Source organism: Amaranthus tricolor, chromosome 6 (genome assembly GCF_026212465.1).
Source record: "Amaranthus tricolor cultivar Red isolate AtriRed21 chromosome 6, ASM2621246v1, whole genome shotgun sequence".
NCBI classification, from domain to species: Eukaryota; Viridiplantae; Streptophyta; class Magnoliopsida; order Caryophyllales; family Amaranthaceae; genus Amaranthus; species Amaranthus tricolor.
Genome location: NC_080052.1, coordinates 21,813,072 through 21,830,848, shown reverse-complemented (window position 1 = coordinate 21,830,848; position 17,777 = coordinate 21,813,072). Strand labels below are relative to the sequence as shown.

The 17,777-nt window shown below is 32.8% G+C and overlaps 1 protein-coding gene across 1 annotated transcript; it reads left to right on the top strand.

The window, feature by feature from the left end:
• The first annotated feature begins 7,976 nt into the window (after window positions 1-7,976).
• On the top strand, window positions 7,977-17,492 carry LOC130814944 (3-oxoacyl-[acyl-carrier-protein] synthase II, chloroplastic-like). The gene is made up of 14 exons (XM_057681240.1): window positions 7,977-8,700; window positions 11,095-11,297; window positions 11,391-11,594; window positions 11,677-11,787; window positions 11,864-11,959; window positions 12,061-12,106; window positions 12,191-12,270; window positions 12,720-12,788; window positions 12,880-12,964; window positions 15,209-15,363; window positions 15,436-15,516; window positions 15,636-15,695; window positions 16,078-16,251; window positions 17,017-17,492. The coding sequence occupies exons 1-13, from the start codon at window positions 8,364-8,366 to the stop codon at window positions 16,192-16,194; spliced, it is 1,644 nt and encodes a 547-aa protein (XP_057537223.1). The 5' UTR covers window positions 7,977-8,363; the 3' UTR covers window positions 16,195-16,251; window positions 17,017-17,492.
• The last annotated feature ends 285 nt before the right edge of the window (window positions 17,493-17,777 follow it).

Genomic DNA, 17,777 nt, shown 5'->3' with positions numbered 1-17,777 from the left:
CTATGATGTTCCTGGTATGATGCATTTGGCTATGGTCATTATGTTGAGCAGCAGGAGGATCATAGTTTGACATAACAAATATAGCGTTTCTTTTGCATTGCATTGGGGCAAAGAGTGGAGTACGATCGTAGTAATTGTTATAAAAGTTGCCTAATGCTTTGTAGCTCTTACATTACTTGTAAAGTTTTCTTTTTGGGGTTGTATAATTCTTTTGTATGGAGCCATGTGACTCCCTGTATGATCCATAGTTCCGCTGCATAGTTTTTGGATGTATGACAGTAAGAATACTTCTTTAGTATCCGTCAAAACCGATGCGTTAACACTGGAACCATGATCCGCGTTAGAGTTGATGATTTGAAGAGCCGACGATGATTCATTCCGTCGTGACATGTTTTTGAAAGGCATTGAAGGCCTCAAATTAGTTTAGTTATGTTATCTATCCGTATATCCTTGTCACATCCTCAATTTTTAGTAGGAATGCTGCCAAAATTTCCCCTCACCTTTTCTTTAAAATTTACCTTTAACGTATAATTATTTTTCTTTTCTTTCCTTTTTATGTAACACCTTGATTTCCTCCCGTCCTTTAAGATTTTGGTTTCGTTTAAGGGGTTGAAAATTCAGGGGTGTTCCAGTTAGCATATAAAGAAGGTACTTATTACTTGCACTCTATATATGTGTATAACACAGTTGATACACTCAGGGCCAAAAATTTTAAAGGCCTTATTTATTTTTGTAATGTCTCATAAAATCGGGCTTCATTACATCAAAAAATAAAAAAAATTTCACTTTAAGAAAAATAATTTAAGACAAAATTTATTCTAACATTATATTACTTCAAATATAAAAAAGATTTACAAACAAAGCATTAAAAAAATGTTGCTCGGAATTGGGCCGGAATAGCACCATAAAATATTTAAGACCCCTTATTTTTGAGAACCCAGGCGATCGACTATCCCGAATAGCCTAAGAACCGGCCTTGGTTTTTCCACTATTTAACCATGTGAGTGTTGTTTCTTGCTTTACGTTGTTATTTTCTCAATATTATATCAAAGACTAAGTATCATGAGAATCAGATATTATCTCAATTAAAGAAGAAATAATATATTTTAAATCCTAAATTCAATTCTCATGAAGCTCTCTAGTCTCCTCTCTCTCTTCGATAAAAACAATTAAGTATCCATATTAGGGTTGCAATACGGAAAGTTATCAAAAATGCAAAAGGGGAAATGGGAGAAAAGAAAAATAAAATAAAGGGGTGCCATTACCGACTATTATTAGAAGGGATAAAAGTCAAAATAATAAAAAATAATAAAAAAAAAAAACAAAAACAATATGGAAGGGGTGGAGCATTGTAATTATCGTAATATATACTCATCATTAAAATTTGACAAATATTCTGATTCAGTGATACTCCAACCGTTCAACTTATTCCCTCTGATTCAATTTAATATCCCATTTCACTTGTCAATATACTTATTTAATTTTTTAATTTTTATTATTATAAATTATAAATTATAAATTATAAACTATAAATTATAAATGAATTAGAAATTATAGAAAATTAACATTAATAATTATCAACACAAATTAAATAAAACACCATTTAATTATTTTTCAATTTATAAATAAAAACTTACGTGTAAATTAGAATTAATTGATGAATTATGTCAAATTCAAAAAACAACACAACAACTAAATTAAATTAAATGGAGTATTTTGAATTTGCTACATTTCTATTTTTAGTCATAACCTACCCTCTTTATTTAATTTCATCAACACATTTAAAGTACTTCCTCCTTCTTACGAGTTTTACTCTATTTTTTATTTTCAGCTGGTCTCTTGAGAGACGGTCCTCAAGCCTAAGCCCTTAATGCTGATTTCATTAATAACATAAAAAAAACTTAAACAACATTTAAACTCTGCAACTAACAGAGCTCGTTTATCAAGACACTTTTTATATTCCAATGAACATCATTAATCTCTCCTCTTGAAAACCACCAATATAATTTTTTTATTAATCTAAAAAAATAGTTTCATATTATCAATAAACATCATTAAGATCTCTTTTAATATTATCAGTAGAAACACCATGGATGCTTTCATGGAAGAATTCGATATTCAACACAATTGTCTTTAAGTTTTGTGATTTTTTTGAAAAGGAAGAAGAAAGGCTAATATTTGGTTCTTGATTTTTTTTTAAATTAAACCCTCAATTATTATTTTGTTTTTTGAAATTATTTTTTATAAAAATTAATTGAAATAAAACCCCCTGTTGTTGTTGTGAGGAGGAAGATACAAAATGACGTTGAACATAACGATGATAATACAATATGTATTACGTATACTGTAAGTTGGCATTAAGTTTGGTGTAAGTAGGTATTTAGTGTGTTGTAAGTTGGCATTAAGTATGATGTAACTTAGCATTACGTTTTATGTAAGTAGGCAGTAAGTCTAATGTAAGTTGGCATGCATTAAGTGTATGTATTAAGTGTAATGTAAGTTGTTATTAAGTCTGGTGTAAGTAGGTATTAAGTGTGTTGCAAGTTGGCATTAAGTATGGTGTAAGTTGGCATTAATTTTGGTGTAAGTAGGCAATAAGTCTGATATAAATTGGCATTAAATATGATGTAAATTGGCATTAAGTCTGATGTAAATTGGCATTAAGTATGATATAAATTGACATTAAGTCTGATGTAAGTAGGTATTAAGTGTGTTGTAAGTTAGCATTAAATCTGATTTAATTTGGCATTAAGTTTGATGTAAGTAGGCAATCAAGTGTGCTGTAAGTTGATATTAGATATGATATAAGTAGGTATTAAGTATAAAACGTAAATATAATATAAATTTACATTAAGATAATATAAGTAGGTATTAAGTGTACTGTAAGTTGGGATTAAGTCTTATGTAAGTAGGCATTAAGTGTGTTGTAAGTTGGAATTAAATGCAATGTACGTGTGCATTAAGTCTGATGTAAGTAGGCAATAAGTGTGTTGTAAGTTGGCATTAGTCTGATGTAAGTTGGCATTAAGTCTGATCAATTAGGCATTAAGTATACTATAAATAAGCATTAAGGATGATATAAGTAGGCATTAAAACACAAAATCCTTAAAATGTAAAAGGATTTAAAATACACAAAATCTTTGTCATAACATATACAAATAATAACAATAAACGATTTCACATAATTTAATAATCATAAATTTTCTTGATAATACACACAATTAAATTATTTTTTATTGAATCCCCCAACACACTACTTCTTCTTTGAGATGTAGTTTTGCTTAGATTTTCTTCGAACCAATAACAATCATTGAAGCCTATTTGATTCACAGCAACAATATGTGCAGATGTAAGATTGATCTCTTCTTTACCATTACACAAGAAGAGATGTGGTTTGCATTTGTATAGATGTTTTTGTCCACCCTGTGTATACAAAACAATCATAAAAAATGGCATTAAATGACATAAACTAATATTAACAAAAATAATCATAAATGTAATATTACAATATACTTAATGCCAACTTACAGTATGCTTAATGCCTACTTACATCATTTTTAATGCTTACTTATAAAAGGCTTAATTCCTACTTACAGTATATTTACATCATCCGCTATTTATATGGTTATTCTACAATTTCAGTTTAATTGTATTAAATGATAGCATTCTTAATGTCTGATTACATCAGACTTAATGTCAACTTATATCAAACTTAATGCCAGCTTACATCAGACCTAATAACCACTTATATCAGACTTCCAATTTACCTCAGATTGAATACCACCTTATATCAAACTCAATACCAACTTACAATAAATATAAAGCCAACTTACATTAGACATAATGCCAATTTACATCAGTCTTGATGCCAACTTATTATATATCTAATGCCAAATTAAATCATACTAATACCAACTTATATGTTATATAGTGTCAAATTAAAACAAAAAAAATTCCCGCTTAAAGCATATTTAAACCCAATTTACACAAGATCTAGTGCCTATTTATATCAACTTAAAGCCAATTTATACTAAATCTAATGCCTGTTTATATAATGTCAACTTACACATACAGAAGAAAATGCCTTAGAATATATTAAATGCCAATTTATAACAATATAATATCAAGTTATAATAAACGTAATCCCAAACTTACAATAGAATAACCATCAACTTAAAACAAACATAAATCTAATTTTACACATATTAAATGATAACTTATATTAGTCATAATGCCAACTTATAATATATTTAAAGCCAATTTTTAGATCTAATGCAAATTTAAACTAAGAAACATGCAACATCTATTAGATTTAATGTCAACATCCAATAAATATAATCCCAATTTATATAATTATAAATGCCAATTTAGATAAGATCTATTGTCAACTTACTTACAACATCCAATAAATATAAACAAATATTAACTAGAATAATCATAAATGTAATATTACAATATGCTTAATGTCAACTTACAGTACACTTAATGCTTACTTACAACATCGTTAATGCCTATTTACAGAAGGCTTAATTTCACCTTACAGTATACTTAATTCCATCTTACAACACACTTAATGATTACTTACATCAGACTTACATAAGAATTAATGTCAACTTACATCAAACTAATGCCAACTTATAACAGTTATAATGTCAACCTATGACATATATAATTAGGGATGCAAACGGGGCGGGGCGGGGCGGGTATTGGAATTCCCATCCCCATCCCCATCTGTTAATGCAATACCCATCTCTGTCCCCATCCCCGCGGCGGGTATAATTTTTTTCCCCGTCCCCGCCCCGATGGGTTTGTACCTAAAACCATCCCCGCCCCACCACCCATCCAAAGTCTCAAACAATTACTTAAATAGCTCATATACTGACTAGTCAGTAACTCAATACATGTGCAACAAGTGAATAAGTGATATTGGGCTCATAATTTGTACAAAGTCCAATAGCTCATATACTTAAATAAATACATTTTTAGTACTTGTACATCATACTATTCATAGTTTCACACATTTATAAATTTGTATATTTGTACATATCTTGAGGAAGGCGGGGTGGGGATGGGGCGGGTATCACCTAAAACCCATCCTCGCGGTGGGTATGAATTTTATACCCGTACCCGCCCCATGACCCATCAAACTGGGACCCATCTCCGCCCTGATGGGACGGGGATGGGGTGGGTCTCCTATTAGACTCGCCCGCCTGCATCCCTGTATATAATGTTAACTTACATCAGATTAAATGCCAACTTACATCAAAGAGAAAGTAGGTCGGTCTCTAAACGAAAAAAATAAGTCATCCAATAAGTCATACAAATTCTTTACTAACTCAAAATTTCTTTCCATACACTAAACCTAGTTATTCAACATCACATATAACCTTTTAAGAATATGAAAAATATGTCAAAAAAACCTAAAAAACGAAAATAAATGAATCAACAAATAAATTGATCAAATTTATTTACCTGTCAACAAAGAAAAACAGAGAATATGAAAAGATGAAAAAATTAATCAAACTTGTTGATTTGACACGTAATAATCTAAATTTTGAGAAAATATGAGAAGAGAAAGCTTGAGGATAGAGAGAGGAAGAAGAAAGGTGAAGGGGTTAACGAAAAAAAAATGACTGACATAATTGATGCACAAATAATGAGGTTCTTTTTGGAACTCATAATTTTAGTTTTTAAAGAAATCCCATCTTTTATTTTTTTTAAGAAAATTATATTATATGGGCTGATACATGAAAGATATTATCTTTGAGAGGCCGTTTTTCATGAGAATTTGTGTTTCATTTTAGTCATTTTTATGGGATTTACTACTGTAATAACCGTTTTTTTTAAATAATAATAATAACAATAAATAAATTTCAGAAAAAAAAAAATAAAATGAAAAAAATAAAAAAATAAAAACATAACCCACCATTAACAATAACCTCCCACACCATTAACAATAACTTCCCACTCTTCCCACCACTCTTCTTCCCACTCACCACTCTTCTTCCCACTCTTCCCACTAAACCTCATAACTAACCTCACTTACTTCTTATAAATCAAATCAATTATCCTTAATTTCATTCACATTATTACTCACAATCCCTTCTTCTCCTACAAATTACTTCCTTTATCTCCCATTTGCTAAAAAAATTCAAGTCAAGAAAACGCAAGATTTCGATATTAAAGACAGCGAATTCTTAGACCGAGATTATTAGGAGCGTACGTTGTCTAAGATCGCGTGACAAGGTAATTCTCAATGTCCATCTAATTAGGACTATCCCGTTAGTATTATGTGCTAAGTGATAATTAATGTGTTTAATAGGATGCATGATTTTATATGACATTATTTTATATGATGTTATGTTTTATATATTCTCAAATTATATTTACTATTATTTTTGTCAAAGTTGAATTTATAATTATTATTTTGATAGAATTTATATTATTATTTTAATCTCGAAATTTGATACGATTTATTTGAAAGAGAAATATTTATGATATTAATTCCTATTGCCACCAATTGATGTTAGAATGGTGATTTGGAAAATGAGATTTCAGTTGGATATTCCTGAGATATATATTTATTGGGAAAATTTATGATCATAAAATAAATTGTATAATGAATGTTTGTGTGCTCGCAACTAATTATTAAAATATATTAAATCACGTAAAGTGTAACGTGAGGGAAACGAAGCTCTTATATTTGTTGTGATCCAAGTATAAGGGTGATGAACAGGTTGCCCTGTTTGGTTAGTATAGCTGCCGACAGGTATTATTATTTCTGATACTTGATACGATGTTTGGTCTTCCTTCTATTTGTTGTGATCCAAGTAGAAGGAGTGTGCACACTAGGGTTCCCTGAGACTACTCTGCTGGCCTTGAATTATTAAGGGTGACGATCTCTTATTGAAGTAGGTATAGGGGTAAAGCCTCGGCCTACTGGCGTTCTCGTTCCCTCAAATTTAAAATTGATTATGTGTTTGTCATTATTAATTATCAAATTAATAAATTGGTTTATGTGATAATATATACATTATTTTCTCAAACCGTTTTCTATTAAACTCAACTATATGTTATTTTCTAAAATTATTTCCAATTTGATTATATTGTATTTTCTTAAATCATTTTCAAACTTAATCGTCTTACGGGATGGAGTTGGAATTACTCAATTTTTCTGATTTTGGGAGTTTTTCCCTTGTCTTTCTTGCATTCTTATATTGCAGGTTATTAATCGCGTGGGAATCATGGGGTGAGGATCACTTAGAAATATAGCTTTTATTAGAGTCGTATTTCAGTTTAAATTTTTTTCTTTTTAGTTGTTTAAAGTTTATATGGATACGGATTACGTTTCAGTCTTTTCTTATGTTGTAAGACTCCTTGTTGGATTAAAAATTATTAAGTTATTTCTTAGTTGTTAAGCCTTACATTTATTTTATTAGAAATAAATGTGGCGGTAACACTCTCATGAATAGGTTTTGGTTCGTGTTTTTCATTAAAGGTGTTTTCAAAAAGTTCAACCTATTCTGAGGGTGTTACAACTACAATTCTATTTTTAATTATGACCTATACAATTTCTTTAATTTTCATATCTTTTCATATCATCAATCCACTTTGCTCAAATTTTACACTTGTAACAAATGCTACATGATCGAGGAAGTATAATAAATCTTAATAATTTAATAAAATTTATAAAATGTAAATTATATATATTAAAGCAAACAAAAAAGTTGTAGTCTAGGTAAATAACGGTGATTTAAAAATATTTATAGGTAAATAAATACGTGAATGAATTTGATATGTTAGAGCTTTACGATTTTAATTTATCTTTTTTCATTTTGCTAGTAAGTAGTTATTTAGTTTTTTTGTGTTGATTTACAAGATAATTGATTAGGAATTTATGAAAAAAAAAAATAACAATACTTGAATTTCTCTTGCAGAATTTTTAATTTTCTTGGCTTTCTCATCTCACAAGTCCTGTTTTTTTTCTGAATATCTCAGATTCTTCAGTATTATGCTTACTTGGCTCCTTTCTCTCTCTAAAAAGACAAAATAAAATCATTTTTTTTTATTATCTGTGAAATGTGAATGTCGTCTTTTCAACTTTCATTTGCTTCCTCAGATTGAATCTAGCTGAGACTCTCAACCACTCTCTATTACTACACCCATTACCCATTACCCATTACCCATTACCAAATCTCTTAATACCCACTTCAATTTACGCCTCTATTTTGATTTTTAGCTTTCTGGATATTCTTTAATTATCAATCTAAAATACCCATTAAAAAGTAATATATATTTTTATTATTAAGTTGGATAAAGAAAAAAGGAAGTTTCTAGAGGAAAAGCTTTGGTTAATATCTTCAATGGCGGCGTACACGGTGGCGACACCACTGTGCACGTGGCTTGTGGCGGCGTGCATGTCTGTAGGTTGTAGTGGTAATGATGGAAAGGACAAAACTTGTTCTTTCTCCAAGAGTCGTAAGAAAAGAGCTTTGGCTTTAAGAAGTAATGGCCAGATGTTGTTTAGTGGATCCACCATTCATGGTCTTATGTCTTCTTTTGAACCTTGTGATCAGTTTTATAATACTAGTTTTAATCATAATAATAATGGGGATTTTGATGGGTTTTACTCTCTTTTTGGATCCAAATTTGATCATTTATCAACAAGAAAAAGGCGGAGTAATCGAGCTTTACACTCAGGTATATTAATGGTCATTTATTAATGTTTTAAAGTGCTTTATTTATTTGTATATTCCTTCCTGGATTTTTTTTGTATATTTCTTATGAGGTTTTAGTTTATTTGCAAGAAAATTTGATCGTGTGTATTACTATTTGTGTAATTTGATAATATTGATTTTTGTGATCCTTTTCAATAGAAATTCATTCATGAGTTTAATTTAGATTCTAAGTTTATATGTTAGATCAAGAATCAGGGTTTGTATATGGGCGTTTAAAACGAGGCAATATAATCTTTGACATAAAAAATGACCTGGGTTGTTTTAGTTTGTAGTTTTTAGTGAATTGTGACTATGTAGCTTATTTCAAACCTACTTCATGCAATTTGTGTGAGATTGTGAACTGTGATGTTATTGTCACCTTTTTTATGGTTTGAAACTTTAATGTGCATAAGACCGTACTTTAATTTGGCCCACTGTCACATGATAACTAATCTCCTTGCAAGTCGCAAATCAAAAAACGCAAATAATGGTCAGTTTTGGGCTTATTTTAGACTCACTTTGAGCAAGTCGCGAATTTAAAAAACGAATTAACTGGCGAATCATGTTACACTGATTTGGCCAGGCATTTCTTCGTCTTTCTTTTGTCGTGTTTGAGGATGATAAGTGTTAAGTACAAAGGATTAAAGTTTGCTAGGGTTTTGAGAGAAGCCAACTATAAGCTATATTATCAGTTCTGCAAGTGAGAAGGGCATAATCGAGTCCTTTGTTCTTGGTTATATTTTATCACATTATTATAAAATGCAAAATTCATGACATATCTTTCTAGAGCTAGTGAGCTGTCCAGATACTAGGATTCAATATATTATCTTTTACAAGACTGAATCTTTGTAGCAAGTTATTGTTGGTATATATAATACATTTTTTGGGTATCTTTTTTTTTTTAATGTACTTTGTCAATCTTTCAGCTGAATTTATTGCTGGACTATATTACTAAGTGTTTGCTTGCCACATGTAATGTGTATTTGACCTTGGACAGCCTCTAAGGAATGCGTGATTATTGCTTGCAACTAACCTGACTACTACTCATTAACATCCTCCTAGCCAAATCACAAATGGGACCTATAAAAAAGGTTGCGCCTATGACTCACTACGCCTAACGGCCTAATAGTCCTTGATCTACTCATTGGCTTAAACCAAGGATGTTCAATTACCTAAATGCCACTTTTGTAAACTTGAACCTACCTTGATTCCCATTGTAGATCTTTAGTCTACTGCACTAGCCATTAGGATAACTTTTAGTGTATGGGTACATTGTACAAGTGGATTTTTGTATAATACACTCTCTTGCTCATATTTTAGTCCGTATAAATGTTATAATCTTCTATTTCTAAAAGATTAAGATAATCTAAATAATATCTTTGTATCTCTTGAATTATGATAATAACTGGGATCTTTGCTGCAAAGCACACCATAAGTCGTAGTTTCATGTAGCTTGTATGATACTACCATTACCTCTATCTAGTCGCCCATTGTGGCTCTTTTTTTTGTTGATTTTTGCTTTCCATCCACTCTACCCCAATAATAGTAGATTGCGTCCATGGTTGGCTTAGTTTTGTGCTTTTTTCACTTAAACTACAGCTTACTCAGGTTGATTCTGTTACAATTAGCCAAGTTGATTGCAACTAAAGATTAGAACACGAGGGAAAATAGCAATGTGCGTGAAGGCAGCCAAATTTAGTACCGTTCATCTCCTATTATGAATTATTACTGTTACAGGTCATGCCTTGAATATTATGATAGTCCAACAAACTAACTTTCTTACAACTTCAGTAAAACTAAAAGATGATAGCTCATAATAATCCGAATTAACAGAAAGAATTTATTTTTGATTGAATTGTAGAGGTTTCTAATTCCAGTGGCTCTAGTAGATGTGGCATATTTTTGTATGGTGAGTTTCCTGAGCTGAATGTATGCAAACATGAGCTATGGCCTAGCAGTGCCAGCAAAGGGAATGAATAGGTGCTGAAGCTTCTGGTGCTCAGTATAGTCTGTATCCTGATCCTAATATAGTAAACTAATAATATTAAATACTCACCAATATAACTAATATGGGGATGGAGCATGCAGAAATGAACTTGAGAGATTCAAAAGGCCTCAATTTACATTGTTTCAAGGGAGGCATTTAAATAGGAGAGATGTGATGTTGTGGGTACATGGACTCCATTTCTTGGAATTGACCGATAGGATGTGAGCTTGTGGTTTATCTTTTTGGGTCTTATTACAATAATGCATCATGTTGGTTATCTGACTGAATAGCTCTCTAACTCCTCCATGTTGCTTCAGTTGTTTGATATTCCTAGACCTTAGTTCAAAACTTCGTTATTTCGATGATAATCTTGATATTCCTTCATTTCAGGAGCCATGGCTGTGGCAGTTGAGCCCTCAATGGAAGTTACAACCAATAAAAAGCCTGTTACAAAACAAAGGAGAGTAGTTGTGACTGGAATGGGTGCAGTTACCCCATTAGGGCATGATCCAGACACCTTCTACAATAATTTGCTTGATGGCGTCAGTGGCATAAGTGAGATAGAGACTTTCGACTGTGCCAGTTTTCCTACAGTATGTTTATTCAACTTTTCTTTGGACTTTCTCTTATACTGAAGGTTTTCTCTGTAAAGTTTTTATGTGCGATTTTGATCTTATGTGACGTAGAGAATTGCTGGAGAAATCAAGTCCTTCTCTACTGAAGGATGGATTGCGCCTAAACTGTCAAAGAGAATGGATAAGTTCATGCTGTACATGCTGACTGCTGGAAAGAAAGCCTTGGTGGATGGTGGTATAACCGAGGATATAATGAGAGAACTAAACAAAACAAGATGTGGTGTGCTGATTGGTTCTGCAATGGGTGGCATGAAGGTAGAATATTTGGACTCTGTATGTCTCATGCATCAATTATTAATTATTCCTTTACATTTGTTTGTGTTTTATAACTGAGCAGGTTTTTAATGATGCAATAGAAGCTCTACGTATATCATACAAGAAGATGAACCCTTTTTGTGTGCCTTTTGCAACCACAAATATGGGGTCCGCAATGCTAGCAATGGACTTGGTAAGTTGTTTACTACTTCGATAAAGGTTCTGCTATATTGTCAAGAAAATTACAAATTTTCTCCTTTCAACCACAGGGATGGATGGGCCCAAACTACTCAATCTCTACTGCTTGCGCCACAAGTAACTTTTGTATACTTAATGCTGCGAATCACATAATTCGTGGTGAAGCAGTAAGTATTCTTAAATTGCTTAATGGGATTGAAAGTCTGCTTCATCTTTATCTTTATGTATCATATTAATCTTTTCTCCTTATGTGATGGAAAAAATGTAGGATTTGATGCTTTGTGGAGGCTCAGATGCTGCAATAATACCGATTGGTACTTATTCTTAGTTTACATTAGTTTTTCTCTCACTTGTTCATTAATGTACTTACACATAGATAAATGGAACATTTCAAACAGGCCTGGGAGGTTTTGTAGCTTGCAAAGCACTTTCACAGAGGAACGGTGATCCTACGAAAGCTTCACGTCCTTGGGATATTGTATGTTTAATTTTTCTAACTTCTAATGGTTTTATTAGAAGCATGCTTGATATCTTGCATTCCTGTCCTAAAGCTTTTATAATGTATTGTGTATTAGGATCAGATTGTACTCACTGAATCAGTTAGAAGCTTGCTAAACTACGTTGCAGCCTAGACTATCAAACTATCATTTTCATATGATTACCCTGGAAGTTCTAAAACATTAGTGTTTATTTATCTAGGTGGATACAAAAAGTATGTTCAACTGGATTCATCGGTTTTTGTGTCCAATAAAATTGTGGATTCATTTGTTTGTGTCCAATAAAATCGTATGTTGTAGCCTAGACTGTTAAATTGTTATTTTCATGTGTGCAACATCTTCAAAGTTTTGAAAGATTAGTCGTTTGGGGCATGATAGTTGATTAAGGAAGATGTTTAACTCTACCTTTTTAAAATTTTGTGTCCAACAGAATCGTGATGGCTTTGTTATGGGGGAAGGCGCTGGTGTCCTGCTTCTAGAAGAGTTAGAGCATGCTCTGGTATAATGCCTCTTGGAAATTGCTTGATGAGCTTTTTATAAAATCAATGATCTAGTTGTTCATCTATCGTCATTGCGCTTTGATTCTGCAGGCAAGAGGTGCCGAAATCTATGCAGAATTTTTGGGTGGTAGTTTCACTTGTGATGCCTATCATGTGACCGAGCCTCACCCTGAAGGTAATATACGTAGGGTTCTATAGTTTTATTCTGTTTGCTTCACACATGACTAAGACACATCAAGCTGAAATGACCGGTTATCATTTTATGGTCCATACTTTTATGTGAAACTTTCATACGTAACATATGTTAAAAACTTATGTTCTCTCTTAAAAGTCATTAGCTTTGAGCCTTGGACAATACCTAGGTTTGTTATTATCATGTTAGTCTTTGCTAATGCTAATATTATATCAAGATATAGAATATATGCTTACTAAAATTTTTGGAATGTTAAGTAAAGTTTGGGTTTATTAAATGAAAGTTTGTTTATTCCCGATGGAGCCAAAGATGTACAATTCTCTAGATTATGATGGATTGAAATGACCCATTGAATCATGTGAATATTTTAATGTGGCATTGCATATGATATTTGCTATTATGGGTCTATTGGAAACAGTCTCTTTGTTTATCTGAGCCCTAATGTACTTAGGTGAGTGCCATTTAATGACATTGGGTTATGAAATGTAGGTGTGATTAATTGAAAGTGAAATATCTTAGAAAATGGTGAGTCCTTAAATTCTTTTTGTTCTGCTCTGTTAAGTAAGCAAGAAATATGGACTCATTTCTTGCAAGTCATTGTTAGGAAATGCCACTTTAGGCAATGCCATTTTTTGCAAGTATGTGTTAGGCATCACAAGAAATTAGAACCTATTGAGGACTTGCTAAAAATGAGTCCTGTTTTGGGGAAGGCAAATGTTCCTGTTAAGTTGAACGTTGGTTCATGATCGATTGATCACTAGCTTTGAACAAGCCTAATACTAAACTTTTGTCAGAATTGATAACTACAGTTTATTGTCACTCCGGTCTTTGGATATATGTTTTCTCTGTTGTGTGGTGCCTTTTGTTAATAGCTTTGGGAGTTCCTGTTTAGCCTATTTTTGTTATGTTTTAGAAGTGTGTTTCTGGGGTTTAGGATGATCAATGGTAAGGTATTGTGATGTGCAGCTTTATGGGATTTATGGTGATTTTTTCGTATACCCTCTCCCCATACCCATACCCATACCCACCACCTAAAATTTCCTTACCCACCACTTACACACCACCCATGGCAAGTGGAATTTTTCTTACCCATGCCTGCCCACCTGAGTATGTATTCAAACCCATCCCCATCCACTATAGCCAACTGGGTATACCCCACCGTACATTCACTCGTACGTTTAATTTTTTTTAAATCATACAATGTAATAAAATAAAATAAATATTATTATTTTTTTGTCGATAGTTTTTTAATAAAATTTATAAAATCAATATATTAGTACATTATAGATATAGGGTAGACAACTATGGGGCGGGTAAGACCACCTCCACGGCTCCACCTGCCCACCACCCATGGCGGGTAGAACTTTTCATACCCATACCCACCCACTACCCACCTATATCATACCCATACCCGTCCCAACGGGGGCAAATGCGATGTGAGACCGTATAATTTTACTCGTCTACCATCCCTATTCAAAACTATGTTTGGATCAAGGGAACTAGAGGTAAAGGAAAAAGGGATTTGGAGGGATCCATTTTCCTTTGTTTGGATAATAGTAAAAATTTTGGATAGGTAGGACTTGGAAGGAGCAGATTATGTTTCTTAATTTTGTTAATGGACGAATCTCTTCAATAGTGAAGATTTGGAAGGAAAATGAGTTTTCTCCTCCTCTTCTTTTCCTTCCTTCCCTCTTAAACAAACAAGGGAAGTTCTCCTCATAATTCTCTCTCTTTCCTTTTTCGTTTCCTTCCCTTCCCTTCTCTTCCTTTTCTTTCCCTCCTACATTGCTATCCAAACAAAGTGTAAGTGCCCCTTGCCATTTTGAATATTCAAAATGACTTTTTTTGTAATCTATTTTGCCTTTTTCCCCTTTCTTTTTCTCTCCTACATTATCTTTGGTACCTTTCTAAAAATATTAATTATGTGGAATTATTTTTTCTTTTGCCACTTTGTAGTGTTGTTCTCCTCTACCTTATATGCTTCCTATTTATTCCATTTTTTCACTTTAACTCCATTAAGTGGCTCTCACCTAGGGTGAGGTTTGGGAGGGTCAGTCAGAAGTACGCAACCTTACAAGCCATACACTTATTAATGATAAAACTAACAAAGAGGTTGTTTCTGGTTGACCCTTGGTAGCGAACTTCATGCGTAACTTCGCTTAAATAAGAAGTGCACATGATTTGAGACATTTTAAGCTTAATTGCCTGGTATTACTTTGTATGAAGGGGTTGGCGTTAAACTCTGCATTGAAAAAGCCTTAGCTGAAGCTGGCATTGCGAAGGAAGATATTAACTATATAAATGCACATGCTACATCAACTCCAACTGGAGACTTGAAGGAATACCAAGCTTTGGTTCGCTGTTTTGGTGATAATCCTGAGGTAACATTGGTATATATTTCATCGTTACGAGATATTCATAGTGATTAGTTATTTAGATTCTTCCATTCGCAGGTTAAGATAAACTCTTCAAAGTCCATGACTGGCCACCTTCTTGGAGCAGCTGGTGCCATTGAAGCTGTGGCAACTGTACAGGTAACCATGGAATAAAATAAAGGCTGAACTTTAATTTCAAACAAAAGTGTCGCTTTTCGTCCGAAAACCCGTCTTTGAATGTTCTTTTTCACTGATTCTTTATATGTGCAATCTTATAGGCAATACGGACAGGATGGCTGCATCCAAATGTCAACCTCGAAACTCCAGATGAAGGGGTGGTATGTTTTCTTTAAATATATTCCTCAAATCTTTTAGTTAAGTGTAGTGACAAATTTGTTCTGCATATTGCTACTGGCATTATAATCTTTCGTTTAGGTCACCAAGCAAAATATGGTTTGTGCACAAATTGGATGGATCACAAGAAAACATGGAATTATTATTTATCTGTCTTTAGTGCTTATTCATTATTTAAGTTGCTTAAATTCTCTACTACACTTGTGGTTTTTCTAAATACACTTTAGTTTACATGGAGAGAAGCTTTTGTCTTGTGCTATTGATGACACTACTCGACGTCTAACGAGTCTTAGTTGGTATGAGGAGTATTTATGAGGACTGTCTTGTGGCATTTCAATATCTTACTTGATGAAGTGATTATAACAGGACACTAAGTTGCTCGTTGGCTCAAAGAAAGAAAGACTGGAAATAAAGGCTGCATTGTCAAATTCATTTGGGTTCGGTGGGCAGAATTCATCAATCGTATTTGCTCCATATAAATAGCACGATTGTGCTGCCACTGCTTCACTTAACAATACTGCTGGTGCCTGAGATTACCAGGTTTGCTGCTTATCTAAGTATCTGGTAGCTGTAGAGTTTGAGTTTAACTTCTAGTGAACATATTACACGATACATCTCTCCGTTTACGTAGATATAATTGTGTAAAACGAGATCGGTTTCTAAGTTTGCTTTGCGAGTAGAAAGCTAGGGGAATTCATGAAATGACCATCCATTGTGCACCGCAACTTGTACATTTGTTACTGCTCACAAGTCGTAAGATGTAAAAAAACAAACCAACTACTAAAGATACTATACATGATTATATGCACTTTTTTATCACATTATAGTTGTGTCATGTGTGTTTACTGTAGTATCCTATGTTAGACTCGGGTACTGATGTCGGATATTGGTATGTATCCAAGTGTCGTATACCTTTAAATATTCAATTTTACGCCAAAAATAAAGTGTCTAAGTGTCTTGCCAATGTCCAAGCATCAAGGATCGGACACGGGTACGTGAAGCAAAATGAAGAAATCGAGTAACATAGGCAGTATCTAAACCAAGACCGCGTCAACTGTATCATGAGTTCATGACCATATAGTGAAAAATTTTGAGTTCAACGCGAGTGAAATATAGGCCAATGATCGCAAAATCCATTTGTGACCGTTACTTCGACTCTGAACGAAGCCGTATTTTTGCACTATATTCAGTATTGCATTTTTTGGTGCCTTGAGATTTCATTACCTTTTATGCTTCTACTTAGATTAACTTATGTCCATCTTTTATTTGCATAAACTGATGAATGACCATGATACTTGCTTGCAGGGTGCAATATTGATGTTTTCGTACACGAAACCTTGTGTTATTAAATGGGCAGACTACTGTAAGTATCTAACCTTGCATTCCTAGCGAGAAGGCATGAAGACATACAAGTGTTTTTTAACATGAAAGCATGCTTGATTTGAGGAAATGCTATATATGCTGCGAGCCATTTAGGAATAACAAGAAGGCTTGCTTATGGGGCCAGATTTATTGTCGTTCACCTTATTAGGCAGTTCATTAATATTGGATACACTAAATTGCTGTTGTTTAATTGATATTCAAGTGTAATAGAATTGGTTAATACTTTTTTTTTGTCTCGATGGAAAGTTCCTCAGCACGCAAGCATAGTCTCAGTCGTTCTCGATGAACGTATGAAGAACTGTTCAATGCTCCTCTTAGTTGGTCTTGGGTTTAGATTTTTGATTAAATGTTGATGTTCAATAGAATTATGCATCGACAAATAAAAGTGTGATTTCAAATTGGGTTTGCTTATTTTATTTGTGTCTTTTTAGTAAATTGAGTTTAAGTTCCACCGTTTTGACTTTTTGTATTTTGTCAATCTTTTTAGTTCCACGTCATTATTTTTGTTGAGAACGTCTGTATTTCTAGTCAAAATTGATTTTATCATTTTAGTAGTGTATGCCTATAAGCATGCATAGTCGCATTAATTATCTAAAATTGATTTTATCATTGTGAAACATGTAGACATGTAGTTGTACTTTTAATTAAAATCCATGTTATTTTAAAACAAAAAAACTAAGTTC

Excerpts from the sequence above, each read along its gene's own strand:
- LOC130814944 (XM_057681240.1), top strand. The coding sequence starts at position 8,364 with ATGGCGGCGTACACGGTGGCGACACCACTGTGCACGTGGCTTGTGGCG. Across the intron at positions 15,364-15,435 it reads GTTTTGGTGATAATCCTGAG|GTTAAGATAAACTCTTCAAA; the intron begins GTAACATTGGTA and ends TTCCATTCGCAG. Across the intron at positions 15,696-16,077 it reads AAACTCCAGATGAAGGGGTG|GACACTAAGTTGCTCGTTGG; the intron begins GTATGTTTTCTT and ends TGATTATAACAG.